Source organism: Equus caballus, chromosome 3, assembly GCF_041296265.1.
Source record: "Equus caballus isolate H_3958 breed thoroughbred chromosome 3, TB-T2T, whole genome shotgun sequence".
Classification (NCBI taxonomy): Eukaryota; Metazoa; Chordata; class Mammalia; order Perissodactyla; family Equidae; genus Equus; species Equus caballus.
Genome location: NC_091686.1, coordinates 121,523,097 through 121,538,963, shown reverse-complemented (window position 1 = coordinate 121,538,963; position 15,867 = coordinate 121,523,097). Strand labels below are relative to the sequence as shown.

At 46.1% G+C, this 15,867-nt stretch overlaps 1 protein-coding gene across 9 annotated transcripts in view; it reads left to right on the top strand.

Moving 5' to 3' along the window:
• The window catches only part of AFAP1 (actin filament associated protein 1), a 162,220-nt gene that overhangs the window by 78,124 nt on the left and 68,229 nt on the right, over nt 1-15,867 (top strand). For all 9 annotated transcript variants that reach the window (XR_002807190.2, XR_002807191.2, XR_011437256.1 and 6 more), the window contains exons 5-6: nt 3,386-3,597; nt 7,343-7,522. Coding sequence is in view for 4 of the 9 variants with exons in the window: in XM_023638407.2 (XP_023494175.1) it covers nt 3,386-3,597; nt 7,343-7,522 (392 nt within the window). In the remaining 5 variants the exon portion in view is untranslated. The remainder of the gene's footprint in view (nt 1-3,385; nt 3,598-7,342; nt 7,523-15,867) is intronic.

Genomic DNA, 15,867 nt, shown 5'->3' with positions numbered 1-15,867 from the left:
CTGTCACTCGTCAGGGATGTGGTCGGGCGTGAGTTACTTGGTCTTCCAGCATCATTCTTCCTTTCCCCTGAAATAAGGATGCTGCTCTGCGTCCATCTCTGGGTGACTGAGAGGCCCAGCAGGACGATGGCTGTGAAAGCCCTTTGTAAATTGGAAGCAGCCCCTGGCTTTTCAAAGCTTGATCTCAGACCCCGGCATATAGATATAAGAATAAACAATATTGCGTGACACACAGTAAGTGCTCAATAAATATTTGTTGAATCGATGAAATCAAAGGTGGTTCTCCAATTTATAACCAATTTATTCGTTAATGCTTTTGTTCACTTGTTCATTAAATATTTACTGAACTTGTTGTTTTAGAAAGCGAGCTAAGCACTGAGGGATTCATGGTCCTCCAAGCTACCGTGAACAGGATCTTCCTAAAAAAATACGGTTTTGTCCGTTGCCCATCTTAAGTCTCTGCTTACATGGGGTCAGAGGGTAGCACCTCACCTTTCACAGTCTGGCCACCACCTGTGTTTTCAGTGTCATGTTCGACCACTTCCCTCCACATACCTCCATTCCAGCCATGCTAAACTCTTTTATTGTGAAATATAATGTATTTGCCAAAAAATGCATACAATGTGAATGTACGCTTAATGACTTATCAGAAAGCGAAACATCTGTGACCCATGACCCAGGTCAAGAATAGAACGTTGTCAGCCCCTCAAGCCCCCGGCGTCCCCTCCTCATCACAGCTCCCCTCCCCTCAGAGGTAGCCACTGACTTGGCTTCTGTGGCCGTCACGTAAATACTATTGAAAAATGAAAGGATCCACTCTATTTTTAAATGTTTCGATGTTTTCCAGTGCTTTTGCTCATTATCTTCCTCGTTCTAGACTTTTCTGCCTGGTTGGCAATGACTCATAAAAGCTGTAGATCAGAAGTGGTCTCTTCAGTCTTTGCTGTGTCCCACGCATGCTCTGCTCCTCGGCCTGTCTCTCTGTGGCATGTCTCACTGCATTGTGCGTGTTAGTCGCCTCCAGCGCCGTCTGATAGAACTTCTGCAACGATGGACTTGCTGTCTGTCTGAGTTCTCCAGTACAGCATCCACGTGGCCACCAGGGACTGCTGAGGACTTGAAATGTGGTCAGTGCAACTGAGGAACTGGATATTTAGTTTTCTTTAACTTTAATTCGAATTTGAAATTAAATGCCCACCCGTGGCTACCACATTAAACGGGAGCGTTGGGTGGACGTAGATGCTGGTGTGTGGGGCGTGTGCGTGCGTGCCTGCGCGTTGGGATTGGGGAGGGTGTGGAGATGACAAGAGCAGCCTGGCTGCGGGGTGCGAGGGTGCACGTGCAGCAGCACAGAAGGGGAATCTGGACTGTTCTGTCTTAGTCACTCCCCAGTGATCCGTAACCGAGGTCCGTAGCCACTGCTCCAGTCACCCCTCCTCATGTTCCTCTTGGCACAGTCAGCATCCTAGTCAACCTTATCGCAGACGCCTCTTAACTGCTCCCCGCCTCTCTGTCACCCCAACTTCAGCCCATTCTCAATGCTGTTGCCAGAGTTATCTCTTCAGTCGCTGTAGTCTCTTGCTTAAGATCCTTCATTGACCTCTTTTTCATGGTTTAAAATTTAACTTAAACTTCCAATCTTTCTATTCCACCCTCTTAGTAGTGACTCTTTGAGAGAAAATTAAAGTGACCATTGAGTACAAGTTATAGCCTAGCATGCCATGAGTGAGAAAATGTGAACTCTGTTCTGTATGAGGTCTGCCATTCCTGCCGCTTCTGCTGTTATGCAACCAACTGCTTTAGCGGTAGTTTCTTCTTAGCTATCATTCATTCGTCGTTTAGGTGTTCATTCCTCAAATATGTTTTGAAAAGCGAACGTATTCCATATGTGTCCTGGGGTTGAGGGGAATGCAAGGTGAATCAGACTCTGCCTGAAGGAGCTTATCATCCAGCAGGGCTGAAATTAGCAATAATACTGACAGTCACTGGTATTCATTTTAAACACTTTTAATTTGCCAGCCATCTTTCTGAGGCCTTTGTGAGTACAAGCTTATCTAATAGTTCCTCCTTTTACAAATATTTGTGCACCTGCCCTGTGTGATTAGTTACATTCTGGGACAATCACATCCAGCAAGGTGGTCTCCCTCCCCTCAGGGGCTTATGGCATGGTGTTGGGGACAGATGGCAAACGGTGATGGCAGTACACTTGGTGCGTTTGTTCTCGGGTGGCATGGATGCACAGAGGAGCAGCATTTCACCCGGGTCTAGCCGGCTCAGACTGCCATGACAAAATCCCGCAGACTGGGTGGCGCAAGAATACACGTTTATTTCCTCACAGTTCTGGGGGCTGGATGCAAGATTCGGGTGCCAGCAAGGTCCAGTTCTGGTGAGGGCTCTCTTCCTGGCTTACAGACAGGCACCGTCTCCCTGTGTCCTCGCGTGGCCAGGAGAGAGCGAGAGTTCTCTCTCTTCCTCTTCTAGGCCACCAGTCCTATCCGATTAAGACCCCGCCCATATAACCCCATTTGACTGTAAGTACCTCCTAACAGTCTGATCTCCAGATGCGGTCACACCGCGGGTAGAGCTTCCACACGTGAAGTTGGGGGCACAGCTCAGTCCAGTGCAGGACATGTTGTGATTCAAGGGGGCTTGTGGAGGAGGTGACGGTAAGTGGGATCGCGAAAGATGAGAGCATCTGTTGAGGCACGGGCAGGAGCGCGAGTGCGATGAGCGGGAGGCCGGTGTGAGGGAGCAGCAGGTGCAAAGACCTGGAGGTAGAGAGAAAGCGATATATTGGGGAAACCAAAAATAACCTGGTATGTGGGTGTTAATGCACCACAGAACGAGAAAGATGGGTGTAAATGTTTCCGAACGTCCCAAGGATGGCTGAAGGGGACGGGCGGCCTAGGGTTGGCTCTCGGACCTTAGGAAGGGCTTGTGCGTGTGGCGATGCCCCAGGGACAAGGACAGTGCTGACTAGGAAGAACTGTGACATGAAGGTGTGGGCGTGGAGAGCTGGGCGCTTCTCTGGGCCAGGGTTCCCTTTGGTGGAAGGCGCTGCAGGACGGGGATGATGTTCCCCCGCGAGAACGTGGCAAGGGTTCCACAAGGCCGTGTCTGCAGAGGCCCAGCCCGGGTTCAGCAGTCTAAATGGTCTTTGTAAATACAGAATTCCTAGTGACTTCAGTGTAGAAATTGTGTTGAGTTTCCACTTCCCAAGTCTTAGTTATTTTTTCCCATTTTTACTAATTAACGTTCCCCCAGCACACTGAATGCAGAAAGCCCTTCCTCACTGAATGATGTAATAATGTGCCCTTGAGCCCGCAGGTAAGCGTGCAGATAAGATTTTTGTAACCTGGCCCTGTTCCTTCCTTCCTGCCTACAGATTATGACTCAGATGCGATGAGTAGCTCCTACGAATCGTATGATGAAGAGGAGGAGGATGGAAAGGGGAAGAAAACGCGACACCAGTGGCCGTCCGAGGAGGCTTCCATGGACCTGGTGAAGGACGCCAAGATCTGCGCCTTCCTGCTGCGGAAAAAGCGCTTTGGCCAGTGGACCAAGCTGCTCTGCGTCATCAAAGACGCCAAGCTGCTGGTAAAGCGCTGTGAATTGGTTGCCCTGGGGTAAAGCCCGTAGGATTTTGTCGGCGGTCTGGCTTGATGGCGTTTGCATCCAGGCAACGCTGACCTCAGTGAGGAGGAAAGGGAGGCGCTCAGCCCCCAGCGCCTCCCGGAGAGCTCACGGCGGTCAGGCGCTGGCCCGAAATAGGCTGCCGGCGAGCGCTGGCCGAGGTGACGGCATCTTTCATGCCGCTGGTTTCGTCAGCCCCCTACAGCAGGCAGCGGGCAAAATCGTTCCCCGCCAGTGTCTGCGGTCTGTGTCCGTGGAAATGCACATGCTCGGACTTGCCAGGCGTCGTCAGATGGATTTTCTCATTTGTCGTGAGTCAGTGGATTCCTCAAAGCCAGGTCATGGAAGTGGGACAGGCAGGCCGGGCGAGGTTTGGAGGGAAAGAGTGGCCAGGAAGGGAAATTCTTTTGGAAAGCTGCAGGCTGATTCTTTTTTTTCCCTTAAATCTGAGAGGTGGAAGGGCGATGGGGTAAGTGGCAGAGGAGCGGGGATGGGAGCACGCAGACCCTTTGCTGTAGGTGTTATTCCCGCGGGGCCTGTCCCGGGAGGCTGGTGGGACGTCAGCCCACCCTCCCCCTCCTTCCTTCCTCTCCAGCTTTAGAAACCCTGCTTCATTGTCGGAATTAGGAATTCTAGAGTATGTTTTTGCTTTTTGCTTTTTCTTCAGATTAACCTCAGGAAAAAAAATTGTATCATTAAAACAGAACACATGAGAATTTATGATGTTATATATCACACTTTACTGGAGCGGATGACAGAGAACCCTTTTTTTATAGTTTCATCTGTGAATTGTGGGAATTTTATTTTACTAGATTCTTAGGACACTGCATATTTTTTAATTAATGGTTTTGTTCTTTTTTTTTTTAACAATGAGAGTACATATTTTTTCCACATGTGTGGCCTGAATTTCTCCCAAATTTAGAATATGCCAAAAATGATGCTGTGGGGGAATTTTAAAGAATGAAAAAAAAAAGGTTTAAAAGATTAATATGGTCCTTATTTATAATCCGACATAATGGCTACAAGATGTGGATATATTATATGAATGTTTTAAAAATATACAGTCGGCTCCCATTTCAAAGAGCAGTTTGAAAATGCACCAAGGGAAGCCCGTTGTGCGTGGGGTGCCCGTCCTCGCTCCCTGCCAGCGCTCCCTCCTCGCCCGCTGCTGTCTTCCCTTCCACGGCTTTCCCTCCCTTTGCCTCCGTCTCCCACCAGATTCCCCACCTTCAAAACCAGGATGATAACACCTGCTGTTTAGAGCAGTTGTAAATAGTTATGAAGAAATTAGTGGAAAACCGTGTGAGAGCGAGCTCTCCGATAAAACACAGAATCTAAGTTAGTTATTGTTATTATGAGCTTTTTTTGTTAAAAAATGACCTATGATCCAACTGCCCAGATGACTCCTGTTGACATTTTAAAAAAATAAAAAGAATTAAAAACATGAAGAAGGGGCCAGCCCTGTGGTGCAGAGGTTAAGTTCATGCGTTCTGCTTCAGTGGCCCAGGGTTCGCTGGTTTGGATCCCGGGTGTGAACCTAACACCATTTGTCAAGCCAGGCTGTGGCAGGTGTCCCACATATAAAGTAGAGGAAGATGGGCACACATGTTAGCTCAGGGCCAGTCTTCCTTAGCAAAAAGAGGAGGATTGGCAACAAATGTTAGTTCAGGGCTAATCTTCCTCAAAAAAAAAAAAAGAAAAGTTAACAGTGATAAAGCAAGTCCTTTCTAGGTTTAAATGGTACAGAAAACTATAAGTAGAAAACGGAAAGCCAGGCTCTCCCCACAATGTTCCCTGCCTGTCTTCCCACAGGCACCACCATTAGTGGCCTTTGTGTGTATACTTCCAGAACCTGTTCCTCTCCGTGCCTGGCAGCTCTGTGCTGGACACTGTGATGTCCCCAGATCCCCCTTCAGGACTGAAGGATTTGTCCCACCCTTGCAGGGATGGCTGCCTGCAGACAGCTCACCCGAGATCGTGCGCCCTTCCCAGGGGGTCTGTGTTCCATGCGGTGCCGGGACGTGAAGGCCCAGCCTCCTGGCACAATCCTGCTGGCGCCGTCAAGCTCCCGCACAGGCCTGGTGGGGCCTTTTGTTTGAACTCCCTTGCAGCCATGCTTCTTCCTCTGCTGGTCGTGCTGCCTCCCCGGCCCTACAGGTGTGGCTCTGAGGGGCGCACCTTAGTAAACCCGGCACGCTACTCTGTCGTATCGTCAGCCTCCTGGGGGTCCACCCGCAGGGCCCTCCAGACTGCAGGTTACCGTACTGCTGATAACATATCCATTTGGAGACACTTAACCCGAGGAAAACTATAAGCTATAAAATTTCTCATTCCTTCCACAGTATTGTCAGTTTTCTTTTTCTTTTTTTGGTACTTGCTGAGACTGTAAAAAATCTGATAAACAGTGGACATTCATAACAATCTGAAGTTAACTGGTTTTGGTGTGTTGTTTCCTTTTTAGACAGGGCAACCATTGGTTGAATTTAAAAAAAAAGTGTGTGTGTTCCATACATGTGCCACTCAGGAGCCATGGTTTTGGAACTGTGAAAGGAAAGGGCTCTAGAATAATCCTTTCTGGAAGTAGGTTCTGTTCATTAGTTCCCCCGTCAGCAGAGGGTCTGGAGTCGCGGTGCAGGCTTCGCCCTCGTGCAGCCTGGGGCAGGGGTCCTGGCGCCGCCGCTCTTCCCGTTGCCTGGCCTGGGGCAGGTTATTTCACCAGCTGAGCCTCAGTTTCCTAATCTTCCAAACGGGTGTCTGTGAGGGTTAAATGAGATGCATGAAACCCCTCATAGAATGTTGACACTCAGGGATGGGTAGCAGATGTTGTTATTACTAATAATTTAATGTAATTCAGTAAAATAACAGCAATAACTATGTTACAAATGAGGAAACAGTCTCAGAAAGCTTAAGAAACTTCCGGAAACCCAGATAAATTAGTAACAGAGCTGGGACCCGGATATCTGAACTCGTAGACCGCATATTTCCATTAGGAGGTAAGATTTTGGTCCCCACCAGTACAGTTAAACCAGAGGGCAGGGGAAACCTCTGCACAGGATTTGTTTGTAGGTTTTGCAGACCTACCTAGGCTAAGCAGGGATGGTCGCACTGAAATCTTCAGAGTGAATGTCGGTGCATAAATGGAACAGCATGAGTTCTGGATCCTCTGCTCAACCAGAAAACAAACCTTTGCAGGCATTTTTGTTTATTATGCGTTGATATTTATATTCTTAGTAAAATCGTTCATTTGTCTTTCGGAAAGAGGGTAGAGATGAGATAGACGGATACCAAACGACATAGGTTGTAGAATAAAGTATCCAAATTGTCCGCCCGCGTGAGGGCTGCGCTGTTTCAACAAACCTAATCTGTTGTATTCGTGGACCTTAACAAAGATGCTTCACCAGAACAGAAGCTCCATCAGAGCAGGGACGTTTTATTTCCTGCTGAGCCAGGTCACAGATGCTCAGTCAACTGCTCAGCTGATTGGGTCGACGTATCTTCACGAACGTGGAGGTGGAGCGTCAGGGAGGAGCAGTGCTCTGTGTGCGATACCTGAGCGTCTGCAGGTCCATTTTCCAATCTCCGAGCATCTCACTGTTCAAGGACCTCCAGATGCCTTGACAGCGCTCCTGTTTTCATTATTCTGGAGTCCTCTCAGTGTCCTGTTTGGACTTCCTCGTAACCCAACTTTGTTTTGTCATGTTAAATGCAGTGCTATAAAAGTTCTAAGGACCAGCAGCCTCAGATGGAACTGCCGCTCCAAGGGTGCAACATTACATATATCCCAAAGGACAGCAAAAAGAAGAAACACGAGTTGAAAATTACTCAGCAAGGCACAGACCCGCTTGTTCTTGCAGTCCAGAGCAAGGAGCAGGCCGAACAGTGGCTGAAGGTAAGCCGTTGGTTTTGTTTCTGAGCCTTGTTTATTGCCAAAGCTTTTTCTGAGATCTGTTTTTGTTTTAATTTGTATTTTCTTCAAGCACAGGCAAACATGGATTAACCTGAATGCTTTGTTTTTGATAGCAGAGTATTCTCAGTCATTACTGTGACTCTTGTCTTCAAGAGGCGGTCTGCCTCCTGTTTGCAGGCTGCTTTTAGAACCTTCTCTCTTACTTTGATTTTCTAGTTTCACTCTATTGTGTCTGGATGTAGATTCTTTTTTATTTATTTTGCTTAGGATTCCCTGGGCTGCTTAAATCTGTCGATTGTTATCTTTCTAAGTTTTAGGAAAAATTTTCAGCCATTTTTCTTAGAGTCTAACTTTGCCCTGCTTCCTCCCTTCCCTCTGACTACATTTAAATATATGCTAGACTTTTTCACTATATTCTACTTCTTATCTTTGTATTTAATATCCTTTTTTTTCCCTTTAGTCGGGTTAATTTTTTCTTGTTACTTTCCAGCTCTCTATTTCTATCTTTAGCTGTGTCGAATCTGCTGTTAAGTTTGTTCCCGTTCACGGGGTTCTCAGTTCTGACTGTGGTAGTTTTCAACTCTAGAGTTTCTGGTTGTTTCTTTTGGGAACGTTTGTTTGGCTTTCGTCTCCATAACAAGCACATAACAGGCACGGCTGTTTGGACCGTGGTTTCGGTGGAGTTTGCTGGGTCTGCTTCTGTTATCTGTTGTGCTTGTTCTGGTTCACGTCATTTTGTCTTCTTGTGTGCCAGGTTCTCTGATGGTCATGCTGGTCGTTACAGTTGGGAAAAAATTGTTTCAACAGTTTTCTTAGAACAGCTTTACTGAGGTGTACTTCACATCCCATGCCGTTCCCCTCATGATTCAGTGGTTTTTAGTATGTTCACAGAGTTGTGCCACCATCACCATAATCTGATTTCAGGACATTTTCATTGCCTCAAAGAGAAATGCCCTGCTCAGTGCGCTAACAGTCACTGCCCCATCCCCACCCCCCACTCCCAGCCCCGAACAACCACTCCTCTGCTTTCTTTCTGCCTCCATTGCTTCACCGGTTCTCAGCATTTCATGGAGATGTGCTCATACACTGCGTGGTCTTTCATGACTGACTTCTTCCACTTAGCACAATGGTCTCAAGCCTCGTCCACATCATGGCATGTGTCAGTGTTCATTCCTTTTTATTGCCTTTTGTGTTGTATCTAAGAAACCATTGCTCAATCCAAGATCTTGAAGATTGACACTTATTTTTTTCTTCTAATAGTTTATAGCGTTACCTCTTAAACTTAGTCTGTGATCCCTTTTGATTTAATTTTTGCAGGTAGTGTGAGGTAGCGGTCCAGTTTCATTCTTTCTCTTGCGGGTATCCAGTTGTCCCTATAGGAATAACTTGGTTCTCAGCCCTGTGCTTTCCTCTGTCAGAGAGCATGCCATTTGCCTCTGCCACATGGTTGGGGGGCATTAGCTCTCCAAAGTCAGTTTAATCTAATTTCAGGGCTTGAGATCTCAGAGCCCCCAGGTAACTTGAGCTCAGCCTGCAGCCCATTCGAGGGCAGGTTTGTATTTAAATTTCACTCTTACTCCAAGATACAGTCCTTGAGGTTCGAATCGTAGTTGTGGGTGTTTTGTCAGAGACCTCGTTCTCGGCATGCCCTGCACTCCAGCTTTCATCCCTAGTCCCCTGGAGCTGTTAGCGGTGCTGCCTGGGCCCTTAGCTGCCTCCTCTGGGGTGGCAAAGGCAGCCCCAGCTGCCAGGCGACCTCTCTGGATTCCCATCTTCTTCTGGATCATGGCCCAGTGATTCCTGGCTGTGATAATAGCTCTTTCACGCTCTTGGGAAGATGCTGTGTGCATTTTATGTTACTTCCCTAATTGTCTTCATCAGGCAGATTGGGCCAAACCGTCTAGTCCATCGTTGCTTGCTAGTACCTGCTTTGAAAAGAGGATTGGGAGGAGGTGGGGAACCTGATGAAACATTTTATACCAATGGTTCTCATGATGTGCAAGTGTCCATTAAACCTCGAGCCTTGGGCCAGCCTGGTGGCACAGTGGTGAAGTTTGCGCTCTCTGCTCCAGCAACCCGGAGTTCCCCAGTTTGGGTCCTGGGCGTGACCCTCTGTACCGCTTGTCAAGCCATGCTGTGGCAGGCATCCCACATATAAAGTAGAAGAAAATGGGCACGGATGTTAGCTCAGGGCCAGTCTTCCTTAGCAAAAAGAGGAGGATTGGGGGCAGATGTTAGCTCAGGGCTAATCTTCCTCAAAAAAAAAATTCAAAGCTTCACTTCCCTCTTATTCCCCAGGGAAATATAAAGGGCAGACTGATGATAACAATATTGTGTCTGTCGGCCAGTCAGAATACCTAGACGTGGCTTTTCTCGTATCCGTGTCCTGGGAGACTGAGCAGAGCATTTCTTTTTTCAGTAGGAATCCTGTGATGGGGAATTTCTCCTGCTGAGCTTGCTTAGCCTTCCAGACACAGAACTCTCACATGTTACATGTAAACCACTAGTGTTCCCAGAGTTCCTTTCCACCATCCTTCTCTCTTGATCCTCAGAGCAGCGGCCTGAGAACGGTGTTGCTATGAGCTGTTTCATTTTACAAGTGAGAGACCGAGGCTCGGCGGGTGGGGTGATGCAGAGACCATGGGTGATGGAGCTGGGGCTTGACCTCAGAGGGGGCCGGCTTCACACTTCATATTCATTCTGCTGAGCCAGCTGACACTTTCTCTTTTACTCCTCACTTCTCTGGTCTTAGCGCCATCCCTTCAGTAAGGAAGGAAAGAAGGATGAGACAAACGAGGAGCTTTCTTCATGGTCTGCTTCCTTCACCTGGCCCCACTCTTGGTCACCTGTACCCAGCCTTCTGCATTCTTGTGTTTGTCTGTCTCTACTGGGGAACCAAGAAGTCCACTCAGAAACCTGGGCTCTCTTCTCTTTTCCCTCTACTCTTAGAGTGTATTGAGTATTTCATGCATGCTAAAGAACAGCTCCCTTCTTAATGACGTTGGCCTAACGTGAAGTCATCTAGAGTGTCATTGGATTTTACTATTTCATTGGGAAATGGCGTGGACCTGACAGTAAAGCTCACAAATAGACAAAGACAAAATGTTTTCAAGATGCCGGATGCTGTTGGAGTGAAATAATCTTACATCTTATTTCCCAGATGTGAGACACTTACAGATCAGAGGCACTCGGCTCATTATAGACCGATGCTCCATTTGTTGAGGGAGCTTAATTGCAAGAACCTTCTTTAGCATTTGCTGGTATTTCTTAAAAGGGAAGTAAATAATACATGGTAAATTATCTTTTCCTAAGGAGTTAAATTAATTACTTTTTTTAATGTTTGTGCTTTACTTTCATTATACATTACAGTACAAGAAGCTAAGAAGGCTTGACTAGAAATGAACGTCAGATGACAGAGCTAGTTTTAGTCAATCAGTTATGGAAGTTTAATTTTTTAAAATCAGCAGAGGGGCTGGCCCCGTGGCCGAGTGGTTAAGTTCGCGCGCTCCGCTGCAGGCGGCCCAGTGTTTCGTTGGTTCGAGTCCTGGGCGCGGACATGGCACTGCTCATCAAACCACGCTGAGGCAGCGTCCCACATGCCACAACTAGAAGGACCCACAACGAAGAATATACAACTATGCACCGGGGGGCTTTGGGGAGAAAAAGGAAAAAAAATAAAATCTTTAAAAAAAAAAAAGAAAGAAATTAAAACCGGCAGAGACCTGAGATGGCCTAGTTTAGTTTCTTCCAGATGCTGTCATTGGATCGGGGCTGCCTTATCAGATCACCTAGAGATTTAAAAACATAGATTCCCAGTGATTCAGATTCATTAAGGACCTAAGAATCACTTTTTTTTAAACTATGTATCTTTTATTCTTTTCAAGATCTAAAATGCTACAGATGCAATTAAAACCTGCCTCCCCTATTTGATTCTCTCTCCCTCCTCAAAGGTAAATTTTATCCTGAATTTGGTCTTTATTGTTATCTAGGTATGCTTTAAAAAAGTGCTTTTTCTTGCATATGTTATGTACTCAGAAACGAGAAATGATACTGTTTTTCATGGGTTAAAATTCCCGTGTAAACGGCTTCACACCGCACGGGTCCTGCAGCTGCTCTTCCCACCGGTTTGTTCATGTCTGTTCTCCTGTTGACGGCGTTGAGTGTGTTGGCGCTCTCTCACGATCGCGGGCCGTGTTTGCGTGAGCATTCTCATCCCCGGGCTCATCTGCTGTCGTCTCTCTGGGATGGAGACCTCACCCTGGAATGGCTGGGTTTGCAACGCGCCTGTCTTCAGTGTTACTAGGTCTCGACAATTTGTTTTCCAAGTTTGCTTGTACAATTATCCTTCTACCAGCAATGTATGTGAGTAATCATTTTGTGTGAATCCTTTCAGAATTTCTTTGTGTACATGCAGGCAAATAGAAACGCAGATTTTAATTACCATCACACCCCCCCCCACCCCCACCCCAGCTCTCAGAAGAGGTATGGTGTTCTGCGCCTTGCCTTTTTTTGCCTAAACAAAGTATCTTGGAAATCTTTCCAATTTAGAGAATAGAGCGTTTCCTTTTTCTTTTTTACAGTACGTAGCATTTCATTGTATAAACAGACCATACTTAAAAAAAACACCTGTCTCCTATTTGTGGCTATTGCGTTGTTTTCAATCTTTTAATGTGACAGACAGTTCTATAATGATTAACCCTGTGCATACATCATCTCACACTTTTGCTAGTCTGTGGGCTAAATTCCCAGGAAGAGTAATTGCTTACATGAAGGTTATAAGCATCTGTCATTTTTTTTTTTTATTAAGATTATGATAGATTACAACCTTGTGAGATTTCAGTTGTACATTATTGTTAGTAATGTTGTGGGCACACCATTTCACCCTTTGTGCCCTCCCCCCACCCCCCCCCCCTTTCCCTGGTAACCACTGATCGGTTCTCCATGTCTATATGCTAACTTCCACCTATAAGTGGGGTCATACAGAGTTCGTCTTTCTCTGTCTGGCTTATTTTGCTTAACATAATACCCTCCAGGTCCATCCATGTTGATGCGAATGGAACAATTTGGTCCTTTTTTATGGCTGAGTAGTATTCCATTGTGTATATATACCATATCTTCTTTATCCAATCATCAGTTACTGGGCACTTAGGTTGGTTCCATGTCTTGGCTATTGTAAATAATGCTGCGATGAACATAGGGTGCATGGGATTCTTGGGATTCATTTCAGATTCTTAGGGTAGATACCTAGTAGTGGGATGGCTGGGTCATAGGGTATTTCTATTTTTAACTTTTTGAGAAATCTCCATACTGTTTTCCATAGTGGCTGCACTAGTTTGCATTCCCACCAACAGTGTATGCGGGTTCCTTTTTCTCCACAACCTCTCCAACATTTGTCACTTTTGGTTTTGGATATTTTTGCCAATCTAACGGGTGTAAGGTGATATCTTAGTGTAGTTTTGATTTGCATTTCCCTGATGATTAGCAATGATGAACATCTTTTCATCTGTCTCTTGGCCATACTTATATCTTCTTTGGAGAAATGTCTGTTCATGTCCTCTGCCCATTTTTTGATCGGGTTGTTTGTTTTTTTGTTGTTAAGCTGTGTGAGTTCTTTGTATATTATGGATATTAATCCTTTGTCGGATAAGTAGCTTGTAAATATTTTTTCCCAATTAGTGGGCTGTTTTTTTGTTTCAATCCTGTTTTCCCTTGCCTTGAAGAAACTCTTTAGTCTGATGAAGTCCCATTTGTTTATTCTTTCTATTGTTTCCCTCAACTGAGGAGTTATAGTGTCCGAAAAGGTTCTTTTGAAACTGATGTCAAAGAGTGTACTGCCTATATTCTCTTCTAGAAGACTTATTGTTTCAGGCCTAATCTTTAAGTCTTTGATCCATTTTGAATTTATTTTTGTGAATGGTGAAAAAGAATGATCGATCTTCATTCTTTTACATGTGGCTGTCCAGTTTTCCCAACACCATTTGTTGAAGAGACTTTCTTTTTTCCATTGTAGGCCCTCAAGCATCTGTCGTTTTGATGTATGGCCAAGTCACTCTTCAGAAGAGGTTTTCCAGTTTGCACTCCCTCCATCAGTGTATCGATGTCTTTCCCCGATGGTCTGGCCAGCAGAGTGTGTCATCAAACTGAGTTTTTGCCAGTCTGATGGGGGAAGAATGTATCTTAGTCTAGTTTTAGTTGCATTTCTCTTATTATGACTGGCACTGAGTATCTTTTTATGGGGTGTAAGAGCCTACAGTTGTATCGCTGTTTCTGTGAACGTCTGTTTCTGTCCTTTGCCCTTTTCGTACACGTTCTTTGCTCAGAGACCTCTTTTTCAGGAGCCTCCCGGTGGGCTGAGGCAGAGCCAGGTTCAGTGGGTGCCACTCTGGTGCAGCCTCTCATTGTCCGGTGATGGATGGCCTCCCGGGAGAGGCAGGGTTTAAGATACCTCGTCCGACTGGCTCTGCGGTCACGCAGGCAGTTAAGGGAAATGGCCTTCCAAAGCCATCTTGAGTAAAGTTTTACTTGATTTTTATAATTGCTTCTGAAATTCAGTGTAATAAATATAAACAAGCCAGGAGGAGGCCGTGAGCCAGGTCTGCGTAGAGAGACTATCGCTAGAGCACAGACTGGAGTCGGACCCTAGGTTCTGACCTCAGCCCCACCAGTTTTTGACTGTGTGTCTTGGATGAGCTACTTAACTTCCCTGTGCCTCAGTTTTCTCATCTGTAAAATGGAGGGGTTAATAATAGTATCTGCTTTCTGGAGTTGTTGTGAAGATACAGTAATATTCAGTTAAGCTGTAAGCGTGTGGAGCAGCCCCTGTGTGTAGTGAGCACACGTGTCAGCGTGAGCTGCTGTTACTGTTGCTGCTTTTGTCCTGTTATTACTACGCTGCTGCTTCTGCATCTCAGTAAACTTGCAACTTCCTGCTGAAGACGTTTTGGAAATCAGGACGACAGCAGGATGTTCTTAGGGGCCAGAGCTGCAAGTGTTGGCATCACGTCTTCCCATTGCCTTTGTCCAGACCTCGGGAGGCTAGGACTCATCCTCCTGTGTGCCCGCAGAGAAGAAACGGCATGGCGGGTTGTCTGCCGTAACCCCTATTGCAAAATGAATTAGTAAACATCCGAAAACAGCTCTCTGAGTTTGTGCCGCGGGGAGCGTTTAAGGGAAATTGGCTGTATGCTGCAAGACACCAGTTTCCCCTGGTGCTGACCTTGATAAACTCCGTCCACCTTTTTCCTGCTCTTTCCCCACTCCCTGCAGGGGGTCACAGAGTAGGGGTTTGACAGCATCTCGTGGTTTCAAGCAGCTTTAGTGAATACAGTGGAGGAGAGCTTTCAAGGTGATTTTAATGTGCTGTGAAAGTATCATCGTGGTTTCGCCAGCGTCCTCCAGGAGGAATCCTCAGCAAGTTTACTGCGTGCGTCCTCCCTGTAGAACCCGAGTCCCGTGTGTGTTTTAAGGAAGGTCTTTCGTATCCACCCAGACACTGGCCCTGCCTGGTGCTCTCCGTTCCTCCCTGAAGATCCGGCCTCCAGGCACGGTCATTTCCCTTCACCCTACAGAAGTGATTAAAACATTTTTAATAAGTTGTTTCTTGTAGAGCAGACCTTCTGGAAATAAGTCCTTTCAGCTTTGACTGTCTAGAAATGTCTTTATTTCGCCTTCACTGTTGAGGAGACGTTAGCATTGCTGGTGTCGTGTTCCCGAGTCGTGTTTTCATGGCTCCTGTTAAGGTGTGCTGCTTCTCTCTGGTTGTCAGCGGTTGGCTCTGATGTGTCTGGTGTGGTTTCTTGGTCTTTATCTCTCTCAGCGTTTGTCGAGCTTCTTTGTTCTGTGAGTTGATGTCTTTCATCAGTTTTACAATCTTTTTGGCCATTATCTCCTCAAACATTTTTCTGCCTCATTTTTCTCTCCTCCTTTAGAAATTCCATTTGTACATATGTATATATGTTGGGTCATTTGGTGTATTCCCATAGACTGTGGGTTCTCTGTTCTGTTTTCCTTCATTCTTTTGTGACTTCAGTTTGGGTGAATACTTTCAATTGACCCGTCCTCACGTTGACCTGTCCTTTCCTTCTCCGTGTCCAGGGTACTGGTGAGCCCATCTAATCAATTCTTCTTTCATGGTATCCCATTTCTCATTTCTGGCATTTTTCTTTTTCTTTTTGTTATAGTTTTTATGTCTCTTCTGCAGCTCCCCATCTCTGCACACATGTTGTCTGCCTTTTTCGTTAGCTATTTTAGCGTTCCCATCGTGGTTGTTTTAAAGTCTCTGATAATTCTAACATTGGATCATCTCTGGGTCTGTGTCTGTTGAATTG